This window comes from Dendrobates tinctorius, unplaced genomic scaffold (genome assembly GCF_039654945.1).
Source record: "Dendrobates tinctorius isolate UK_male_01 unplaced genomic scaffold, ASM3965494v1 ptg000134l, whole genome shotgun sequence".
Taxonomy (NCBI): Eukaryota; Metazoa; Chordata; class Amphibia; order Anura; family Dendrobatidae; genus Dendrobates; species Dendrobates tinctorius.
This window is the reverse complement of record NW_027361802.1, coordinates 5,471,056-5,492,500: the sequence shown is the minus strand read 5'-3', so window position 1 is coordinate 5,492,500 and position 21,445 is coordinate 5,471,056. Positions and strand designations below refer to the sequence as shown.

The 21,445-nt window shown below is 44.8% G+C and overlaps 1 protein-coding gene across 11 annotated transcripts in view; it reads left to right on the top strand.

Annotated features, from left to right (window-relative positions):
- ELAVL2 (ELAV like RNA binding protein 2) overlaps nt 1-21,445 on the top strand; it is a 425,680-nt gene that overhangs the window by 320,012 nt on the left and 84,223 nt on the right. For all 11 annotated transcript variants that reach the window (XM_073543696.1, XM_073543693.1, XM_073543695.1 and 8 more), the window contains one exon: nt 2,521-2,624. In XM_073543696.1, coding sequence (XP_073399797.1) covers nt 2,521-2,624 — 104 coding nt within the window. The remainder of the gene's footprint in view (nt 1-2,520; nt 2,625-21,445) is intronic.

The window sequence follows — 21,445 nt, the reverse complement described above, 5'->3', positions numbered from 1 at the left end:
GGGGACCCCTGCTCTAGTGATCTGCTGCTGATTGAACAAAAATGTTATCACAACTGTATTAAGCAGTCTAGTAAGTGATACATTGCTTGTATCAGGGTGTGTGTCTCTACATTATGGTGCTCTCAGAATAGGTGGCAAAATCCAGGTGAAAGGGTCCTTTTAAGATTTGGTGGTCCCTTGAGAATGCTGAACGAGTCTTTAATGGTCTGTCAGTGAGGTCAGGTGTGTCCTTTTGGGCATCCATCTGGCAGCATATGTTCATACACTTCTGAAAATGGAGTATAAAATACTAATTTCTAGATTCGGGTTTCAGTAAAATTAATAGCCTTATTCTCTAAGTCAGTGGTCCCCAACCTTTCTGACCTTGAGCTACTTTCAGCTTAGAGAGAGGGTCGCGAGCAACATCCAGCTCCCACCCTCCTCAAAGTAGTGTCAACCAAAGCCATCACTTCAGGTATAATGCTAACCAATGCTTTTCTACATCACTCCAAATAAGTTCACTGAGATACAGGGGTTCCCACAATACCCCCATAAAGTATTCTCCCATCTAGGACTCCCCACACACTGTCGCATCCAGCTTCAAGAACCTCCTAACAAGTAGTATCCTCTTCCAGCATACCAGACCTAAATCATCTCTAAACCCCAAGACAGTATATGTGCATCCAGATCTGCTCTTCTGTGCAGGGCTACTCACAAAATTCACCATTTTGAGATGTGCTCCTCATACCTGTTTGCTAGACCTGGGGAGCTAACGCACCAGGCTGGCAGACATCCGCAAGCCACATGTGGCTCCCGAGCTACAGGTTGGGGACCCCTGCTCTAAGTGAATGTATGGATCCGTAATGGGTATAATTTAGTAGTTGTGTTCCAAACGTTTCAGTACTTAACACCTTCATGCTGCAGCCCTTTCTCGTTTTTGCGTTTCCATTTATCGGTCCCCTTCTTCCCAGAGCCATAACTTTATTTTTCCATCAATATGGCCATGTGAGAGCTTGTTTTTTGTGGGATGAATTGTACTTTAGAATGACACCATTGGTTTTACCATGTTGTGTACGCGAAAACGGGGGAAAAAAATTCCAAGTGCTGTGAAATTAAAAAAAAAAAAAAAAGTGTAATTCCGCAACTTTTTTTTTACCAAATGCTAAAACTGTCCTGCCAATATGATTTTCCAGGTGATTGAGTTCGTAGCTGGCAAACATGTATAGGTGTTTTTTTTTTTTTTTTTTTTTTTTATTCAAATGGTGAAATAAAAATAAAAAAATTTTGTTTAAAAAGAAAAAAAAAAGTTGCGTCAATTTCCGAGAGACATGTAGCCGTTTCCTGTATTTGTGATCTCTGGTTGGATGAGGGCTTATTGTTTGCATGCCAAGTTGACATTTTTAATGATACCGTTTTGGTCTGGATTCAATCTTTTGCTTTTCATTGCCCGTTACTGCATTTTAATGCAATGTTGCGGCGGAAAAAAACATAATTCTGGCATTTTGACTTTTTTTTTTTTTTTTTCTTGTTACGCAGTTTACCGATCGGATTTTCTTTTCAAATATTAATCGAGCGATTTTGAACACAGCGAAACCAAATGTGTATTTTTAAAATTTTTTATTCTATCTTAAATGGGAAAAAAGGGGGGTGATTTGAACTTTTAGATTTAATTTTTTTCATATTTTGAAACGTGGTTTTTTTATTTTATTACTTTTTGCATGCATCAATAGTCTCCATGGGAGACTAGAAGCTGCAGTTGTCTGATCGCCTCTGGTACATACAGGTGATCAGATGACATTTCTGCAACACACAGGTAAACTTGCTCTGAGTGCCAATCGCTAGGCGGCGCTCATAGCAATCCGGCAGTGACAACCACAGGGGTCTTCTGCAGATCCCGGGTTGTCATGCAAACCCATCGATGACCCGCAGTCATGTGACACGGGTGCCGATGGGCGGGATTAGCGACATGCTTCCGGTGTGATCACATTAAATTCCGCTGTCAGAGACTGACAGCAGTATTTAATGGGTTAACAGCCGCTGGTGGAGCTCTATTCCACCTGTGGCTGTTAGAGGCACATGTCAGCTGGGAAAGATGTGGGCTCTATGCCGGAGCCCACATTAAAGGGAGGGACACGACATGCACGGCGCATGTCGTGAAGGGGTTAAAAGGATGCCTTAAGCTTATGAGTGACTTTGCATTGAACTGTTGCCTATTGGTGGCAGCTTGCACCCATCGGCTATGACAATGGATTCTTAATAAGCTTTTGAAAAGTGATCCATTAAACCGAAACCAATTAGTCTATGGGTGACAGATGCCACTGTTAAGTGTAGATTATAAATGCCTTTTCTAGTATGTTAAACAGAGCTCAGAAACACAATGTGAGCATACTGGGCCTGGTAATAACCTCTGTTGTCTTTTGATTTTAAAAACATGCAAAGATGTAGTAGGAAACAAACATATTTTATGGCAGAGCAAGGTAAATGCCTACACAATAAGGCAATGACTGTCCTAAATCGTGGCTTTTTTTTTTTTTTGATCAGGACAAAGCTTGGGTTATGGTTTTGTGAACTACATTGACTCCAAGGATGCAGAGAAGGCCATCAATACCTTGAATGGACTAAGACTTCAAACCAAAACCATAAAAGTAGGTCCTGATTTTTATGTATACTTTCACATGTAAACACTATTCTGTTCATCTATTTGGCTTTTTCAGTGCAGTAAAGCAATGTTTTGTACCTGTTTTTAGTGATCAGTTAAGGAAAGTGATGATACAAGGCTTTTGTAGCGGAGTCTGATGTTTTAGATTTTTAGAACACTTGCTAATTTAAGTATTATGATTCCTGGTGATCCCGAATCAACAGAATCATTACCTATGGATGGGTGATATGGCGTAAAAATAAAATCCTAAGGCCTGTTTCACACATCTGTTTTTTAGCTCAGTTGAAATCCGCCAAAATGGCGGAAAACTGATCTGTTGGTGGACTGAAACAAACGGGTGATGGTCCAGATAAGGCAGAATTTTAAAGGAAACCGTGCCTGGAAAAGGGGAGAGAGATTAATTTCCGGCTGAGGCAATTCCTCCGGGCATGCGCACTGTAAAATGCGGATCCGGCAGTCAAGATCCGCTGGTAATGCAAACGGCAGATTTTGACTGATGGTGACAGACGGATGTGTGAAAGAAGCCTAAAGGTACTGTCACACTTAGCGATGTACCAGCGATCCCGACCAGCGATATGACGCGGTCAGGATCGCTGGTACATCGCTAAGTGGTCGCTAGTGAGCTGCCACACAGGCAGATCTCACCAGTGACATCGCTGGGGACGGGGGTCGCGTTTTACCTGTCACACTAGGCGATCCTGATGTCCTCCCGCCCGGCTCCACGCTCGTCTCTCCACAGGAAGCTGAAGACGAGAAACAGTCCTGGACCTTCTCGCGCGATCAGTGATAACCAGCGGGGGAGCGGGTCGTAGGTAAGTATCAGACATGGCGATATTGCTAGCAATATCGCTATAACGTCATAAGTTGGCTTGTGTGTATAATAGCAGACTCGTGCTCCTTGTGCCATATCGCAATGTAGCAACTTTATGGAGTGTTCCCTGTTAGGCCTCTTTCACACTTCAGTTTTTTGCATCAGTTCAAATCCGCCAAAAAGTCAGACAAGCGGATCCGTTATCAACTGATGTGAACGGATGCCACAGGATCCGTTTTCAGACGGATCCTGAAAATGAGGAAATTTAAAGGAAACGCTGGCCGGGAAGGAGGGAGAGGGGGAGAGAAAACAGGCCTTAATCTGATTATACAGCGTTTTAGCTAACGGTCAGTGGATCTATTGGGGCCTTAATCAGATGCCATGGAAAACTGCATTTTGACTTTGTGCTGACTGGGTCATTGACTGTAATGGTGCATAGTCACTTTTGTGCTCTGTTGGCCATTTTTGACCATATACTGCGTCTTAAAGGCCGCCTCAAATAGACATATATGGCCGAAAATTGTCAGACAGCACAGAGACTCTGAACCATAATGACCCACTCAGCGCAAGCATCCAAATAGTTTTCCAGGGCTTCAGATGTAAGCCCCTGATGAAGCCACTGACCAACGACTAACATGCTATATGAACGTAGCCTAAGGCTGTGTTCGCACACAGCATTTTTTTCGCGGTTTCACGAAAAATAAGCTTCCCATTCATATCTGTGCATTTAGCACTTTTTGTGCACATTGATGCGTTTTTACCGCGGAAAAAAATGCATCACGGTAAAAAACGCAGCATGCTCGTTAATTTTGCTGATTTTTCCGCGTTTCTGGCTAGTTCAATGCGTTTTGAAAATGCATCGGAAAAAAACGCATCAAAACCGCAACGAAAACGCGAAGACAAAAAAGCGCGGTTTCTGGGAAGGGAGTCAGGTTTTTGAGCAGAAATTTTCTGCTATGTGTGCACTTAGCCTTAGATGTAGAAAACATGGAGCAGTTCCTTGATGGTGGTTCTGAAACTTGTACCATAAGTTGACAGCTTATTGTTGCTATTATTGACGAGGAAAATAAGTTTTCAATTTGTAAAATGGAATCTGTTACCAGCAGGTTTTTGCTATGTAATCTGAAACAGCATGATGTAGGGGCTGAGACCTTGTTTCCAGCGACGTCACTTGCTGACCTTCATGCCGTAATTTTCATACAATCACTGTTTTCTCCGCTAGCAGAGCTCTAAATGCTGAGCCCTGTATAACTCTGTCCATACAACTGATTGGCAGCTATTTATATACACTGTATATTTACAAAAAGATACTACTCGGTGCAAGGATCTGGGTTATATAGAGCAAGGAGACGACATGGCATGAGGACAGTACTGTAGTGTTAATCTACTGCTGATAAAACACTGATTGTATTGATACTTGAGCAAGCAGTTCAGTAACGAACGCATACCTTTAATCAGGGTCTTAGCCCCTCCATCATGCTGCTCTCAGATTATGTAGCGAAAACCTGCTGAAAGATGCCCTTTATTTCTCCAGAAAATTTATTAAGAGCAGCGCAATGAAAGTGGTCTTTGGGAAAAAAAAACCCCTCCAGAGTAGGTGAGGTAATTTTAAAAATACAGTTCCCTAAAAATGGAGTTCCCTGATGCGAACATACTGGAAGAGCTAGGACATATTTATGTACAAAGTTGAGATAGAAATTACTGTTTTCTTGGATGAAACCTGTTTGCAACGTAAAATAATTGCTTTTCACCATTTTGCTTCCATTTACCTTCTGTCTAATAAAATAAAAACAAAGCCATTTCATTGCAGACATCACTCCATGCTCTATGTCCCCTGGGAGACTAATTGCAGCACTTACGTAATGGGGGACCTTCTATCATATAAAACCGTTCCATCTGTTATATCTGTGAAGGCTCCAGCCTATCAGCGGTCCATGATGGCCTTTAGTAGAGTTGAGCGACTTTGGTCGGATCGGGTTTCGTGAAAACCGAATGAAAAAACATTTGTCGGATGAAACTGGTCCGGCCAGGGCAAAAAAAAGTCGGTGTTTCGTCCGAAACCCGACCCCAATACAAGTCAATGGGGAATAAAAGTCTGCATTGAGTGGATGAATGTCATCCGTTCAATGCTGACTTTTATTTCCCATTGACTTGCATTGGGGTTGGGTTTGGGACGAAACTCCGACTTTTTTTTGCCCTAGTCGGACCAGTTTCATCCGACTCAAAATTTTTGTTTCATTTGGGTTTCACGAAACCTGATCCGACCAAAGTCGCTCAACTCTAGCCTTTAGCACTCTAGAACACCGTGCTCAGTGGAGGCGTGTGTCACTATTACATATCTCATATTTATCAGAATTTCTATAGTAACATGCAGTTCAAAGAATACCAACATTTTATTTAAAGGGAACCTGTCAGCAGGCCTGTGCACAGTAACCTACACGTTTTGTCAGGGCAGCGCCGTTAGACTGATTATGATCCCTCAGTGACATGCCTCCCTAGTTTACATAATGAATATTATATACATATTGGAAAAAAAAACCCTTCTGCAGGCAGGTGTCAGCCATGGCACCTGCTCTGCAGCATGATCGCATATGTACTTTGTATATAATTTGTTTCAGATTATCCTAATATTTCAAATAACAAAAATCCATTTGAAATTGGCACCTGCCACGCCTTCGCAGTAGCAGCTATCTGTAATCTGTTAGCAGTACATGTACCGGCGGCGCCATTTGCTAAAGAGAAAACATTTCCTCCCAAGATAATGTCGCATGCGCAGTAGCAGCTATCTGTGATCGCCAATAGCTGCTATTGCGCAGGTGGCGCCATCTTGCTAGACAAGCAAAAAAATCCTCCTCCAAGATGGCAACGCCAAGCCTGTGCAATGTTGACGATTTGCGGCGACTGATCGCTGCTACTGCACAAACTTGGAGGAGGAATTTTTTCTTCTCTAGCAAGATGCTGCCGGCTCATGTGCAGTAGCAAAAATATATATATATATATATATATATATATATATATATATATATATATATATATATATATATATAATATTTGCTACTGCGGCTCATGTGCAGTAGCAAATATATATATATATATATATATATATATATATATATATATATATATATATATATATATATATATATATATATATATATATAATATTTGCTACTGCGCATGAGCCGGCAGCATCTTGCTAGAGAAGAAAAAATTCCTCCTCCAAGTTTGTGCAGTAGCAGCGATCAGTCGCCGCAAATCGTCAACATTGCACAGGCTTGGCGTTGCCATCTTGGAGGAGGATTTTTTATATCTCTATATCTGAGATCTCTATATCTCAAAACAGTGAAAAAATTAATTAACACAGTACATAGTCAGGCTGCAGCGCAGGCGCCACCAACGGCCCCTGCTTGCAGAAGGTTTTTTTCCAGTATGTAAATATAATAATCATTACGTAAACTAGGGGGCAGGTTAGTGAAGGATCAGTGACCTGTCAGCAGGCTGCACCTAATCAGTAGAGCACCACATGAAGACCCCCACAGGCTGCCCCGGAGCACAAGCATATCATTAACTCAAAACTGAAAATAAAGACTAAAAAACAACCAAAAAACGGATATCATTACCCAGCGTATCATTTTAATCAGTATAACGGCGCCAGCCTGACACTGTCTGTAGGTTAGTGAGCACAATCCTGCTAACAGATTCCCTTTAAGCACTTTTCAACCCTTTGCCTCTGCAGCCATTTTTTATTTTAATGTTTGCATTTGTAAGTTGGCCAGGGTGGTAATCGTGGCAACTAACTGTAGTGTTCCCACACCCTGGCGCTGTGGAGTCTGTAAGCCAAACCTCCGACTCCTCAATTTCCATGACAGACTCCGACTCCATGACTCCAACTCATACAGTACAGACCAAAAGTTTGGACACACCTTCTCATTCAAAGAGTTTTCTTTTTCATGACTATGAAAATTGTAGATTCACTCTGAAGGCATCAAAACTATGAATGAACACATGTGGAATTATATAATTAACAAAAAAGTGTGAAACAACTGAAAATATGTCTTATATTCTAGGTTCTTCAAAGTAGCCACCTTTTGCTTTCATTACTTCTTTGCATTCTCTTGATGAGCTTCAAGAGATAGTCACCGGAAATGGTCTTCCAACAGTCTTGAAGGAGTTCCCAGAGATGCTTAGTACTTGTTGGCCCTTTTGCCTTCACTCTGCGGTCCAGCTCACCCCAAACCATCTCGATTGGGTTCAGGTCTGGTTACTGTGGAGGCCAGTTTATCTGGCGCAGCATCCCATCACTCTACTTCTTGGTCAAATAGCCCTTACACAGCCTGGAGTTGTGTTTGGGGTCATTGTCCTGTTGAAAAATAAATGATGGTCCAACTAAACGCAAACCGGATGGAATAGCATGCCGCTGCAAGATGCTGTGGTAGCCATGCTGGTTCAGTATGCCTTCAATTATGAATAAATCCCCAACAGTGTCACCAGCTAAGCACCCCCACACCATCACACATCCTCCTCCATGCTTCACGGTGGGAACCAGGCATGTAGAGTCCATCCGTTCACCTTTTCTGCGTCGCACAAAGACACGGTGGTTGGAACCAAAGATCTCAACTTTGGACTCATCAGACCAAAGCACAGATTTCCACTGGTCTAAAGTCCATTCCTTGTGTTCTTTAGCCCAAACAAGTCTATTCTTCTTGTTGCCTGTCCTTAGCAGTGCTTTCCTAGCAGCTATTTTACCATGAAGGCCTGCTGCACAAGGTCTCCTCTTAACAGTTGTAGTAGAGATGTGTCTGCTGCTAGAACTCTTTGGCATTGACCTGGTCTCTAATCTGAGCTGCTGTTAACCTAAGATTTCTGAGGCTGGTGACTCAGATGAACTTATCCTCTGCAGCAGAGGTGACTCTTGGTCTTCCTTTCCTGGGGCGGTCCTCAAGTGAGCCAGTTTCTTTGTAGCGCTTGATGGTTTTTGCCACTGCACTTGGGGACACTTTCAAAGTTTTCCCAATTTTTCAGACTGACTGACCTTCATTTCTCAAAGTAATGATGGCCACTCATTTTTCTTTACTTAGCTGCTTTTTTCTTGCCAAAATACAAATTCTAACAGCCTATTCAGTAGGACTATCAGCTGTGTATCCACCAGACTTCTGCACAACACAACTGATGGTCCCAACCCCATTTATAAGGCAAGAAATCCCACTTATTAAACCTGACAGGGCACACCTGTGAAGTGAAAACCATTTCCGGTGACTACCTCTTGAAGCTCATCAAGAGAATGCCAAGAGTGTGCAAAGCAGTAATCAAACAAAAGGTGGCTACTTTGAAGAACCTAGAATATAAGACATTTTCAGTTGTTTCACACTTTTTTTTGTTAATTATATAATTCCACATGTGTTAACTCATAGTTTTGATGCCTTCAGAGTGAATCTACAATTTTCATAGTCATGAAAATGAAGACAACTCTGTGAATGAGAAGGTGTGTCCAAACTTTTGGTCTGTACTGTACATGGCTCCTATTTAAGTTTAAGTGTTAAACTTACTGTAGTTAAATGGTAATATCAGGCTTTTAATCATTATGATACAATAATCAAGCCATTTAGAACAAAAAACTTTTGCATATTTACAATTTTATACACTATTCAGTAAGTGGAAAAAAAAAACGTTTTAAACAAAAACGTAGTGAATAACATTTGTGCAGTCTATGAATTTGTTCTGAGAAATAGTATTGCCTCCATCAGATCCTCCATCATAGATGACCTCAAATCTAACCTAATTAATTTAAAGGGAATTTGTCTCCTATTTTTAGCCCTATCAGCTGCCGGCACCACCATCAGGGGCTTATCTTCATCATTCTGGAATGCTGTAGATGAGCCCTGATGTAACCTGAAAGAAAAAAAAAAGTTAGATTATACTCACTGGGGGACGCGGTCAGGTGCGGTTAGTGTCGCGGTCCGGTACGGCGCCTCCCTTCTTTTAGCAAAGGCATCCTTTTTACTTCTGCTGTGGCTCCTGCTTAGGCATACTTTATCTGCCCTGTTAAGGGCAGAGTAAAGAACTGCAGTGTGTAGGCGCCGGGATAGGTCAGAGATCTCTGGGGCCTGCGCACTGCAGTAGTTAACTGGATGTGGTATATCTTGATTTTTCCAAAGCGTTACGCCTCTTTCACACTTCCGTTTTTGACAATCAGTCACAATCCGCCAGGTTTTGAAGAAAACGGATCCGCAATTTTCTTTTGAGGATCCGTTTTTTTCCCCATTGACTTTCATTATTGGCGGATTGTGACGGATTGCCGTCCGTTGCATCCGTTTTTTTTGCGGATCCGCCAAAAGTTCCTGTCCGTTACTATCCTCAAAGATTTGAAAACAGAGCTTGCAATGTTTTTTTCTGTGGCGGATCCTCCAGACACTCATTTAACCCGAAATTCTTTCTGGGTGCCGGACAACAAAAAAAACCTCTCTCTCTCTCTCTCTCTCTCTCTCTCTCTCTCTCTCTCTCTCTCTCTCTCTCTCATAACTGATTCAAAAAACTGAAGTGTGAAAGAGGCCTTAGATACCATGCCACACAAGAGGTTGTACAAAAAATGAGAATGCTGGGTCAGGGGGAACATGGGTAATTGGCTTAGTGATAGAGAATAGACCATTTATAACCACCCTCTGCTTTCTAACTGGGTTGCTGTGACCAGTGGGGTACTGGGGTGTTGGGACCTATTCCCGTCAACATATTTATTAATCTGGTAGAAGGTTTACACAGTAGAATATTGATATTTGCAGATGATACAAAACCATGTAACTCAGTCAATACAAATGATAATAGTATCCTGCTACAGATGGATCTAGATAGGTTGGAAACCCATGATAAATGTAAGGTTAAACACATGGGAAGAAAGAATCAATATCACCATTACACACTGAACGGGAAACCACTGGGTAAATGTGACATGGAGAAGGACTTGGGGATCCTAGTTAACGATAAACTTACCTGGAGCAGCCAGTGCCAGGCAGCGGCTACAAACGCAAACAGGATCATGGGGTGCATTAAAAGAGGTCTGGATACACATGAGAGCATTATACTGCCTCTGTACAAATCCCTGGTTAGACTGCACATAGGTTACTGTGTACAGTTTTAAGCACCAGTGCTCAGGAAGGATACAGTTGTGGCCAAAAGTATTGACACCCCTGCAATTCTGTTAGATAATACTCAGTTTCTTCCTGAAAATGATTGCAAACACAAATTATTTGGTATTATCTTCATTTAATTTGTCTTAAATGAAAAAACACGAGAATGAAGCAAAAAGCAAAACATTGATCATTTCACACAAAACTCCAAAAACGGGCCAGACAAAAGTATTGGCACCCTCTGCCTAATACTTGGTTGCACAACCTTTAGCAAAAATAACTGCGACCAACCGCTTCCGGTAACCATCAATGAGTTTCTTACAATGCTCTGCTGGAATTTTAGACCATTCTTTGGCAAACTGCTCCAGGTCCCTGATATTTGAAGGGTGCCTTCTCCAAATTGCCATTTTTAGATCTCTCCACAGGTGTTCTATGGGATTCAGGTCTGGACTCATTGCTGGCCACCTTAGAAGTCTCCAGTGCTTTCTCTCAAACCATTTTCTAGTGCTTTTTGAAGTGTGTTTTGGGTCATTGTCCTGCTGAAAGACCCATGACCTCTGAGGGAGACCCAGCTTTCTTACACTGGGCCCTACATTATGCTGCAAAATTTGTTGGTAGTCTTCAGACTTCATTATGCCATGCACACGGTCAAGCAGTCCAGTGCCAGAGGCAGCAAAGCAACCCCAAAACATCGGGGAACCTCCGATATGTTTGACTGTAGGGACCGTGTTCTTTTCTTTGAATGCCTCTTTTTTTTCTCCTGTAAACCCTATGTTGATGCCTTTGCCCAAAAAGCTCTACTTATGTCTCATCTGACCAGAGAACATTCTTCCAAAACATTTTAGGCTTTTTCAGGTAAGTTTTGGCAAACTCCAGCCTGGCTTTTTTATGTCTTGGGGTAAGAAGTGGGATCTTCCTGGGTCTCCTACCATACAGTCCCTTTTCATTCAGACGCCGACGGATAGTACGGGTTGACACTGTTGTACCCTCTGACTGCAGGGCAGCTTGAACTTGTTTGGATGTTAGTCGAGGTTCTTTATCCAACATCCGCACAATCTTGCGTTGAAGTCTCTTGTCAATTTTTCTTTTCGGTTCACATCTAGGGAGGTTAGCCACAGTGCCATGGGCTTTAAGCTTCTTGATGACACTGCGCACGGTAGACACAGGAACATTCAGGTCTTTGGAGATGGACTTGTAGCCTTGAGATTGCTCATGCTTCCTCACAATTTGGTTTCTCAAGTCCTCAGACAGTTCTTTGGTCTTATTTCTTTCCTCCATACTCAATTTGGTACACACAAGGACACAGGACAGAGGTTGAGTCAACTTTAATCCTTGTCAACTGGCTGCCAGTGTGATTGTTATTGCCAACATCTGTTAGGTGCCACAGGTAAGTTACAGGTGCTGTTAATTACACAAATTAGAGAAGCATCACATGATTTTTCGAACAGTGCCAATACTTTTGTCCACCCTCTTTTTTTATGTTTGGTGTGGAATTATATCCAATTTGACTTTAGGACAATTCTTTTTGTGTTTTTTCATTTAAGACAAATGAAGATAATACCAAAGAATTTGTGTTTGCAATCATTTTCAGGAAGAAACTGAGTATTATCTGACAGAACTGCAGGGGTGTCAATACTTTTGGCTACAACTAAATAATGGAATTAGAACGAGTACAAATGAGGGCATCAAAATTAATGAAGGGGATGGGGGAACTACAATACCCAGAGAGATTTGCAAAATTAGGATTATTTAGTCTATAATAAAGACTGAGGGGCGATCTAATAACCATGTATAAGTATATAAGGGGACAATACAAATATCTCTCCGAGGATCTGTTTATACCAAGGAAGGTGACGGTCACAAGGGGGCATTCTCTGCGTCTGGCGGAGAGGTTTTTCCACCAACATAGAAGGGGATTCTTTACTGTTAGGGCAGTGAAAATCTGGAATTCCCTGCCTGAGGAGGTGGTGATGGTGAACTCAGTCGAGGGGTTCAAGAGAGGCCTGAAAGTCTTCCTGGAGCGTAACAATATTGTATTAGTTATTAGGTTCTTTAGAAGGACGTAGATCTGGGGATTTATTCTGACAAAATATAGGCTGAACTGGATGGACAAATGTCTTTTTCGACCTTGCTGAGTACTATGAATGTGAAGTTTTCTACTAGCTGCTGTTCACCTTCATTATTCTCATTCATCTGTTTAATTGTACTTATATTTTAAGCATTATCAGTTACAATAGCAAGAACCTGTGTTTTTTTTTTTTTTTTAGTTCATAATCTTTCAGAACTTTTTCCACTAAGGTCTGGAGAAACTGGCGGCTGTGACGAGCTTTAGCATTTTTTACTGCCAGCAGCTTAGTAACATTTTTTTTTTTTGTTGTCACAAACCCATCGAACGTTGATGGCAAAATAGTTCACTCTGTGATGTGTGCAGGGATCCATTATAAGAAACACAAAGCGCTCTTGAGTCTTAAGATCTTCCTTTTGGTTAAGTGCTTCTTCAATCACTAATTTTCTAATACTTTCTCTTTCCAGAGAAACAAAGTTTACGGGCCATTTCTCCATTAAGAGCCGTAAAAGCTGGTCATGCAAATAATAATGGTACACTGTCCTACACAACATGCATGATGAGCTGTCTTTTAAACACATCTGTTGTCAGTTAAAGTAACTTTGTCACTTACAATTTATCTTGTAACTCATGTTTGTGTTGCTTTTTCCTCCTCCTTTGCCTGGTTGGAAGTGTTGGTCTCTGGTTTCTTAGTGCTGCAGGGATCTTTTTCAGTCACAGCTTTGGAAACTTCTAGGTGGCAGCGTTGTAAATGTATTTTTAGATTGAAAGCTCTTGAAGGAGCATTTTCATCACTGCCTGAGTATGCCCTGATTTTGGCATCACAACATTTGTTTTCATCTGGGTCCACTTATACAGTGACACAATGTTTTTTTTATCTTGAGTCACTGTGAAATACTCAAATACAGCTGACTTCATAAGATGCTTCTTAGACATTTTGTAATTATTCAACTTCGCTCTCAAAATTTTGTCCTGTAAAAAATGTAAGGTATATTGTAATTCTTGCAAGAATAGGGAATCATGCACTGTATAATTTAGGATAGAAATAAAAACCTTTGCATAAGTCAATAGGACAGATAAGTATAAAGTTTGTAAAATGTTCTTAGATAGCTTTACTCTAAACAATCTTGTCTGAGTACAGCTCACTAAATGCTTCACATCATAGGTCTTCCAGTCTATTAAGTGGCGAGGAGGGAGCATGTTTGTGCTGAATCATATTCCAGAACACACAAAAATATATATGTCCTCATCAATTCTTTTAGTGTATTTCCGAATTTGAGATGTTAAAATATAAGGGGAAAAACTGTTTTCTATGTATAGTGTATGTCATCAGAGCATCCAATTTCTCCAAATATGAACTAAGAGGAAAAACCAACTAAAACATCAAGCATATAGAGACAACTACTATTGATTTACAGTTCCTTGCGAAAGTATTCGGCCCCGTGGAACTTTTCAACCTTTTCCCACATATGCTTCAAACCTAAAGATACTAAATGTAAACTTTTGGTGAAGAATCAACAAGTGGAACACAATTGTGAAGTTGAACAAAATTTATTGGTTATTTTAAATTTTTGTGGAAAAGAAAAAACTGAAAAGTGGGGCGTGCAATATTATTTGGCCCCTTTACTTTCAATGCAGCAAACTCACTCCAGAAGTTCATTGTGGATCTCTGAATGATCCAATGTTGTGCTAAATGACTAATGATGATAAATATAATCCACCTGTGTGTAATCAAGTCTCTGTATAAATGCACATGCTCTGTGATAGTCTCAGGGTTCTGTTTGAAGCACAGAGAGCATCATGAAGACCAAGGAACACAACAGGCAGGTCCGCGATACTGTTGTGGAGAAGTTTAAAGCCGGATTTGGATACAAAATGTTTTCCAAAACTTTAAACATCCCAAGGAGCACTGTGCAAGCGATCATATTGAAATGGAAGGACTATCATATCACTTCATATCTTCCAAGACCCGGCCGTCCCTCTAAACTTTCATCTCAAACAAGGAGAAGACTGATCAGAGATGCAGCCAAGAGGCACATGATCACTCTGGATGAACTGCTGAGGTGGGACAATCTGTCCATAGGACAACAATCAGTCAGTCATACACTGCACTAATCTCGCCTTTATGGAAGAGTGGCAAAAAGAAAGCCATTTCTCAAAGATATCCATAAAAAGTGTCGTTTAACGTTTTCAACAAGCCACCTGGGAGACACACCAAACATGTGGAAGAAAGTGCTCTGGTCAGATGAAACCAAAATCAAACTTTTTGGCAACAATGCCAAACGATATGTTTGGTGTAAAGGCAACACAGCTCAACACTCTGAACACACTATCCCCACTGTCAAACATGGTGGTGGCAGCATCATGGTTTGGGTCTGCTTTTCTTCAGCAGGGACAGGGAAGATGGTTAAAATTGATGGGAAGATGGATGGAGCCAAATACAGGACCATTCTTGAAGAAAACCTGTTGGAGTCTGCAAAAGACCTGAGACTGGGACGGAGATTTGTCTTCCAACAAGACAATGGTCCCAAACATAAAGCAAAATCTACAATGGAATGGTTCACAAACATATCCAGGTGTTAGAATGGCCAAGTCAAAGTCCAGACCTGAATCCAATCAAGAATCTGTGGAAAGAGCTGAAAACTGCTGTTCACAATTGATCTCCATCCAACCTCACTGAGCTCGAGCTGTTTGCCAAGGAAAAATGGGCCAGAATTTCAGTCTCTCGATGTACAAAACTGATTAAGACATACCCCAAGCGACTTGCAGCTGTAATCGCAGCAAAACGTGGCGCAACAAAGTATTAAGTTAAAGGGGCCGAATAATATTGCACGCCCCACTTTTCAGTTTTTGAATTTCCACAAAGATTAAAAATAACCAAAAAATTTCGTTCAACTTCACAATTGTCCCACTTGTTGATTCGTCACCAAAAATTTACATTTGGTATCTTTGTTTTAAACATGTGGGAAAAGATTGAAAAGTTCCAAGGGGCTGATGGATATGCTTTAAGGATGGTTTCACATTAGCGCAACCAAATTGCAACAGGTTGTGTTTGGCGCTGGTCGGTGCACCGTCAAAAGGACGCATCCGCCGCCAAATGCATACTGCGCACGGCCTGCGTCCCCAGTGATAAAGATAGGGGACGCAGGGCGCATGCAGTGTCATGCGCTGGTAGGCGGAGCTACCGGAGGAGGCATGGCAGGGGGCGGGGCTTAGCGGCGGCCGTGCTCCGGCCGTCCCTGCGCCCTGAAACGTTAATGTGAAACCACCCTTAGAAGTACTTGCCTTCCTTAATCCTGCTTTCCTGCTCACTCCAGAAGTTCTGAGATGAATGTAAGCTTTCCTTTGCTGTATGTTTTTTACCCTTATCTATAGAGGAGCTTCACTACTTATGAACATAAACTGCAGCACAGATTCATCTCGGCTAAAAGTCTAGACCTAAGATCAGGAAATAAAACAGACATTTATAGGACATTTCTCCTTTGTCTCATTGGGGGACACAGGTACTGTGGGTGTATGCTACTGCCACCTGGAGGCTGACACTAAGTGAACAAAAAAGTTAGCTGCTCCTCTGCCGCATACACTCTCGCCCCGATTACGGGCGGAAACCAGTTTTTTGCTTAGTGTCCTTGGAGGCACACACGTCTGGATGGCACCAGACTAGTTTTTTTTTTTTTTTCTCTACTATGAAGATAATACCGGGACGACGGACCCTATTGAAAGGGTCCGATCTCCCCTAACCATCAACAGCGAGCACGCATTGAGGATCGCCTCCGCGTAATCTTTCCCGCACTGGGGGACATATCTGGGCCTTTTTCCCCAGACTTCTATTTTTTGAGTTTATTTTATGAAGACAGGGGCAACGGGTCAGATTTCCCCAAACCAACGGGCGAGCACGTGCGAGTATCCCTCCATGTATCCTCTCCCGCGACTTGGGACATAATGCTGGACTTAGCCCTAGTCCACCCCTAGGTATTGAAACCATGGGGCTGTACAGAGGCACAAGATTATTCCGTGCGCCCCCCCCCCACTGCTTCACCAACGCTAGGACGGCGGTGCGGCAAGGTGGCGGACGGTCCCTCTCCTCACCCCCTGAAGGGGTTAGATGGAGCTAGGGTGCCTGCACTGTCCAGAAGTTACCCCGCTACCTGAAATCATCATGTCTTCACGTGTCAGGTATGAGGGCTAGGGAGAGCTCTGCGGCTTTGGAGGCTCCAGGCAAGGGGGAGAGGAGGATGCAGCCCCGGTCCTGTTTTTTCCCTCGCCCAAACCCTGGTGTGGACGCCGGGTTCTTGCGTGATTCTGGCGCCCATAGGATGTGGGGTGCCCGAGGGGGCTCCTGCGCGCCCCCTCCCTCGGCGGGCGTGTAAAAGTTTAGCCCGCGGCTCCAGCCGAGGGGCCCCAGGGAGGAAGTCCCGGCATGACGTCAATTCCGACGCGCGCCCCCCCCCCGAATAGGGCGGAAGCCGAACAAATTGAGCTCCCGGCTTCACTCCTGGGTAGGCCGCGACCAGGAGAAGTCGTGGTGGCCTACTTAGAGGAGTTGAGGATGCACGTTACGTGCAGTTAGGGGTGCTCCTCCTCTTCCTCCCCCCTCACCTCCCATCGTATAGGCGGTATTTGTGAGTGTCTAGCCTGGCAGTAATATGGCCGAAAAAGGGAAGACGCACACATTCCTTTATGCCGCATGCAGCTCCTGTGGAAGTATGTTTCCACGAGCACAGACCAAAAAATTGTGATGCCTGTGACTCCGAGCGCGCACAGGAGCCCCCCCCGTGTCAGAGACCAGGGATTCAGATCCCCCGGAATGGGCCTAGTTATCACGGTCTATGGCTTCTTTGACAAGAGCAATCGAGACCCTTCAAGCACCAGATAGGGGCAGAGATGGCGGCTCGCCTATCTGGGAGGGGTCGTCCACCTCACAAGAGCCTCCGGCCTGCAGGGGCCACGCTCATGCTAAGCAGGCGCATAGGAAAAGAACCCACACAGTATCCCCGGGCCCATCCGGTGCTTCGGCATCCATGAGTGCAGCGTCTCGTTCTCCGTCACCATTTTCCGAGGACGAGCAGGGTTCAGATGATGCAGACGAGCCCCTGGACCTAGATACTCCAGGGTGTCGGGGAAACTGTCGACAGTCTCATCGAAGCTGTCAATCAGACTTTAGGAATAGAGGATGACGTCTCCATGGCTTCAGGCCATAAGGTAGCCTTTAAGCGGGTGAAACGACCGCATAGGGTATTTTGCACTCACCCAGAGTTCGAGTACATAGTGCAGCGTCATAGGGAACGACCGGACAAGCGTTTCTCGGGCCAGAAAACGTTGGAAGCGAGGTATCCGTTTGCACCGGAGCTCTGTAAGAAATGGGCGGAATCCCCAGTGGTGGACCTGCCAGTTTCACGCTTGGCCTCAAAAACCTTGTTATCTGTGCCTAGTGGTTCTTCCATTAAAGACCCCACGGATCGGCTCAGAGAACTTGGCCCGCTCTGTATATGAAGCATCAGGGTCAGCTCTTTCTCCCTCGTTCGCAGCAACATGGGTAGCCAAGGCCATGATGTCATGGTCAGAATCATTGAATAAGGTTCTGCAGGATAGGGATCTACCGACGGAGGTGTAGGAAATTGCGAGTCAGATTGCCATGGCCGGTCACTACTTGATCAATGCTTCCCTGGATGCGGCCAATTGTTCAGCACTGGCAGCTGCAAATGCAATCACCATTAGGAGGGCCCTTTGGTTGAGGATGTGGCGGGGCGACTCGATTTCCAAGTCGTCGCTCACTTCCCTTTCGTTTCAAGGTGGCCGTCTATTTGGGGAGAAATTAGACCAGCTCATTGCAGATGCTACAGGAGGGAAAAGCAGTTTTCTCCCAAAGCAGAGGGTCAAACCAACATTTCGCCAACCTTAGGCACGGTTTTGGGTTTTTTGTAACCCGGGTGGACGGCAGCAGCCAATTCTGCCGCGCCTGCTCGCTACAACCAAGACAAGGACCGGCAGGTCACATATAGAGTCAACCCACTGGGTAGGATGCGAGCTCGCCAGCCCAGGCCGAGGGGGACCAGGTCCCAAAGATCCTCAGCCAAATGACTCGGGGCACTCGGTACCCGAGGACGGCAGAGTAGGCGGCCGCCTGCTCCAGTTTTGCCACATCTGGAGCACGGTAGCACATGACTCATGGGTGGAGGAACTGGTGTCCTCATGGTACAAGATAGTTTATCAGGTACCCCCCAAAACGTTTTTTCTGTCCCGACTCCCCAAAGTGGAGCCCCGGGCAAGGGCGCTGCTAAGGGCCGTCAATTCACTCCAGGGTCATTGTTCCTGTACCGGAGCACGAGAAGGCTCAGGGGTTTTATTCCAATCTGTTCGCAGTCCCCAAAAAAGACGGTTCAGTCAGGCCAGTGCTGGACTTAAAGCTCCTGAACAAGTTTATCAGGATCAAACATTTTCGAATGGAATCTCTCCGTTCAGTAATATCGGCCATGGAACAGGGAGAATACTTGGCGTCGATTGACGTCCAGGATGCCTATCTGCATATCCCTATTTTTCTTCCGCATCGGAGATTCCTATGTTTTGCCATTGATGGTCGGCATTTCCAGTTTGTAGCACTGCCCTTTGGGCTAGCCACTGCTGCCAGAGTGTTCACAAAGGTAATGGCAGTGGTCATGGCCATCTTACACTCCCGGGGCATAGTCGTCTTGCCATACTTAGACGACCTCTTTGTGAAGAGCCCCTCATTTCGGGCATGCGAGGAGAACGTCAGCATCACACTGGACACCCTTTCTCGTTTAGGATGGTTGATCAGGAAAAAATCATCCCTTGTCCCAGCCCAGAGGATTTCTTTTTTAGGGATTATTTTCGATACCTCCCGAGGGTTGGTAATTCTCACTCAGAACAAGGCACTAGCGCTTCAGCAAGGGGTCCGGAAGCTTCTGCAGCCAGTCCCTCACACCATTAGATTTGGGATGAGAGTGCTAGGAAAAATGGTGGCTGCAATGGAAGCGACTCCATTTGCACAACTTCATCTTCGTCCCCTGCAGCATGCCCTCTTGTCAGCCTGGGACAAGAGCCCTTTCACGCTCGATTACTGGTGTCTGTTGTCCTTCCAAGTCAGGCAGTCCCTACGGTGGTGGACGCGCAGTTCCTCCCTTCTGCAGGAGAGACTTTTTACCCCGGAGCAATGGTTGGTGGTCACAACCGACGCGAACCTCCTCGGCTGGGGAGCGGTTTTTCGCCGTCACACGACTCGGGGACGATGGTCGCAGCAGGAAGCACGCCTACTTATCAACTTGTTGGAGATACGAGCGGTTTGGTTAGCGCTGCAACAGTTCCAGCACTTGCTGGCAGGCCGCCCTGTTAGGATTCAGTCGGACAACGCCACAGCGGTGGCGTACATAAATCAGTGGGGCAATCGCAGCAGGGCGACCATGCGCGTGGTTGAACATGTACTCCTCTGGGCCGAGAGGAACCACTTGATAATTTTGTCAGTCCACATTCCAGTCGTGGAAAATTGGGCGGCGGACTTCCTCAGTCGGCAGGGTGTCACATCCGGGGAATGGTCTCTGCACCCCCGAGGTCTTCCAGCAGATTTGCCAACGGTAGGGAACATCGGATGTGGATCTGATGGCCTCCAGGGTGAACACCAAAGTGCCCGTGTTCGTCGCTCAGTCTCGGGACCCGCGAGCGTTCGCCGTGGATGCGTTGGTTCTGCCATGGAACAAGTTTCGTCTTCCATACTTGTTTCCTCTGCTACCACTACTCCCGAGGGTCATCAAAAAGAGGGGGTTCCAGCATTTCTGCTGGCCCCAGACTGGCCCCGGCGGGCATGGTACGCAGATCTAGTGCAGCTGCACGCAGATGTCCCATGGCGACTGCCAGAGCACCCCAATCTACTGTCTCAAGGGCCGATTTGCCACCCGAAATCAGGGGCCCTGCGTTTGACGGCATGGCCGTTGAATCTTGGATTCTTACTCAAGCGGGGTTTGGGTGCGAGGTGGTCGCTACATTGGTTAGCGCCCAGAAGCCTACCTCGGCAAAAATTTACCATCACACTTGGAAGGTCTTCTTTGGTTGTTGTCGAGAGTGTGGGTTTTCTCCATTGATTTTTTTTTTTTTATTTCGATTCCCAACATCTTGGCTTTTCTCCAGTCGGGTTTAGACCCAGGGTTGGCCCCGAGCTCGCTTAGGAGACAGATATCGGCCTTGTCCGTCCTTTTCCAGCGGAAGATCGCTGCAAATTTGCTGGTGAAGACCTTATTCCGGGGGTCTCACATTTGGTACCTCCCTAGAGGGCTCCCCTGGACACCTGGGACCTTAACCTGGTTTTGAGGGTCCTGCAGGAGGCTCCTTTTGAGCTGCTGCAAGACATTTCTTTGTCATACCTGTCCAGGAAGGTGGTATTCTTGGTAGCCATAACTTCCATTAGGCGAGTCTCTGAGTAGGCGGCCCTGTCATGCCGAGCTCCGTTTCTCACTTTTTCAAGGATAAAGTGGTTCTCAGGCCAGCTCCCCCCGTTCTGTCGAAAGTCGTGTCCTCATTTCGCATTAATGAGGATATTGTCTTACCTTCTTTTTGTCCGGTGCCAGTACATCGTGTGGAAAAAGCGCTCCACACACTAGACCTGGTGAGAGCACTCAGGAGGGACGTGTCGCGGACGGCACCCTTCCGCCGGATGGATACGCTGCTTGTGCTCCCCGAAGGGCGCAGGAAGGGACTCGCAGCCTCAAAAGCGACCATAGCCAGATGGATCCGTCTAACGATTCAGGAGGCCTACCTCATTAGAGGCACGCCAATTCCAGCAGGGATCAGGGCGCACTCGA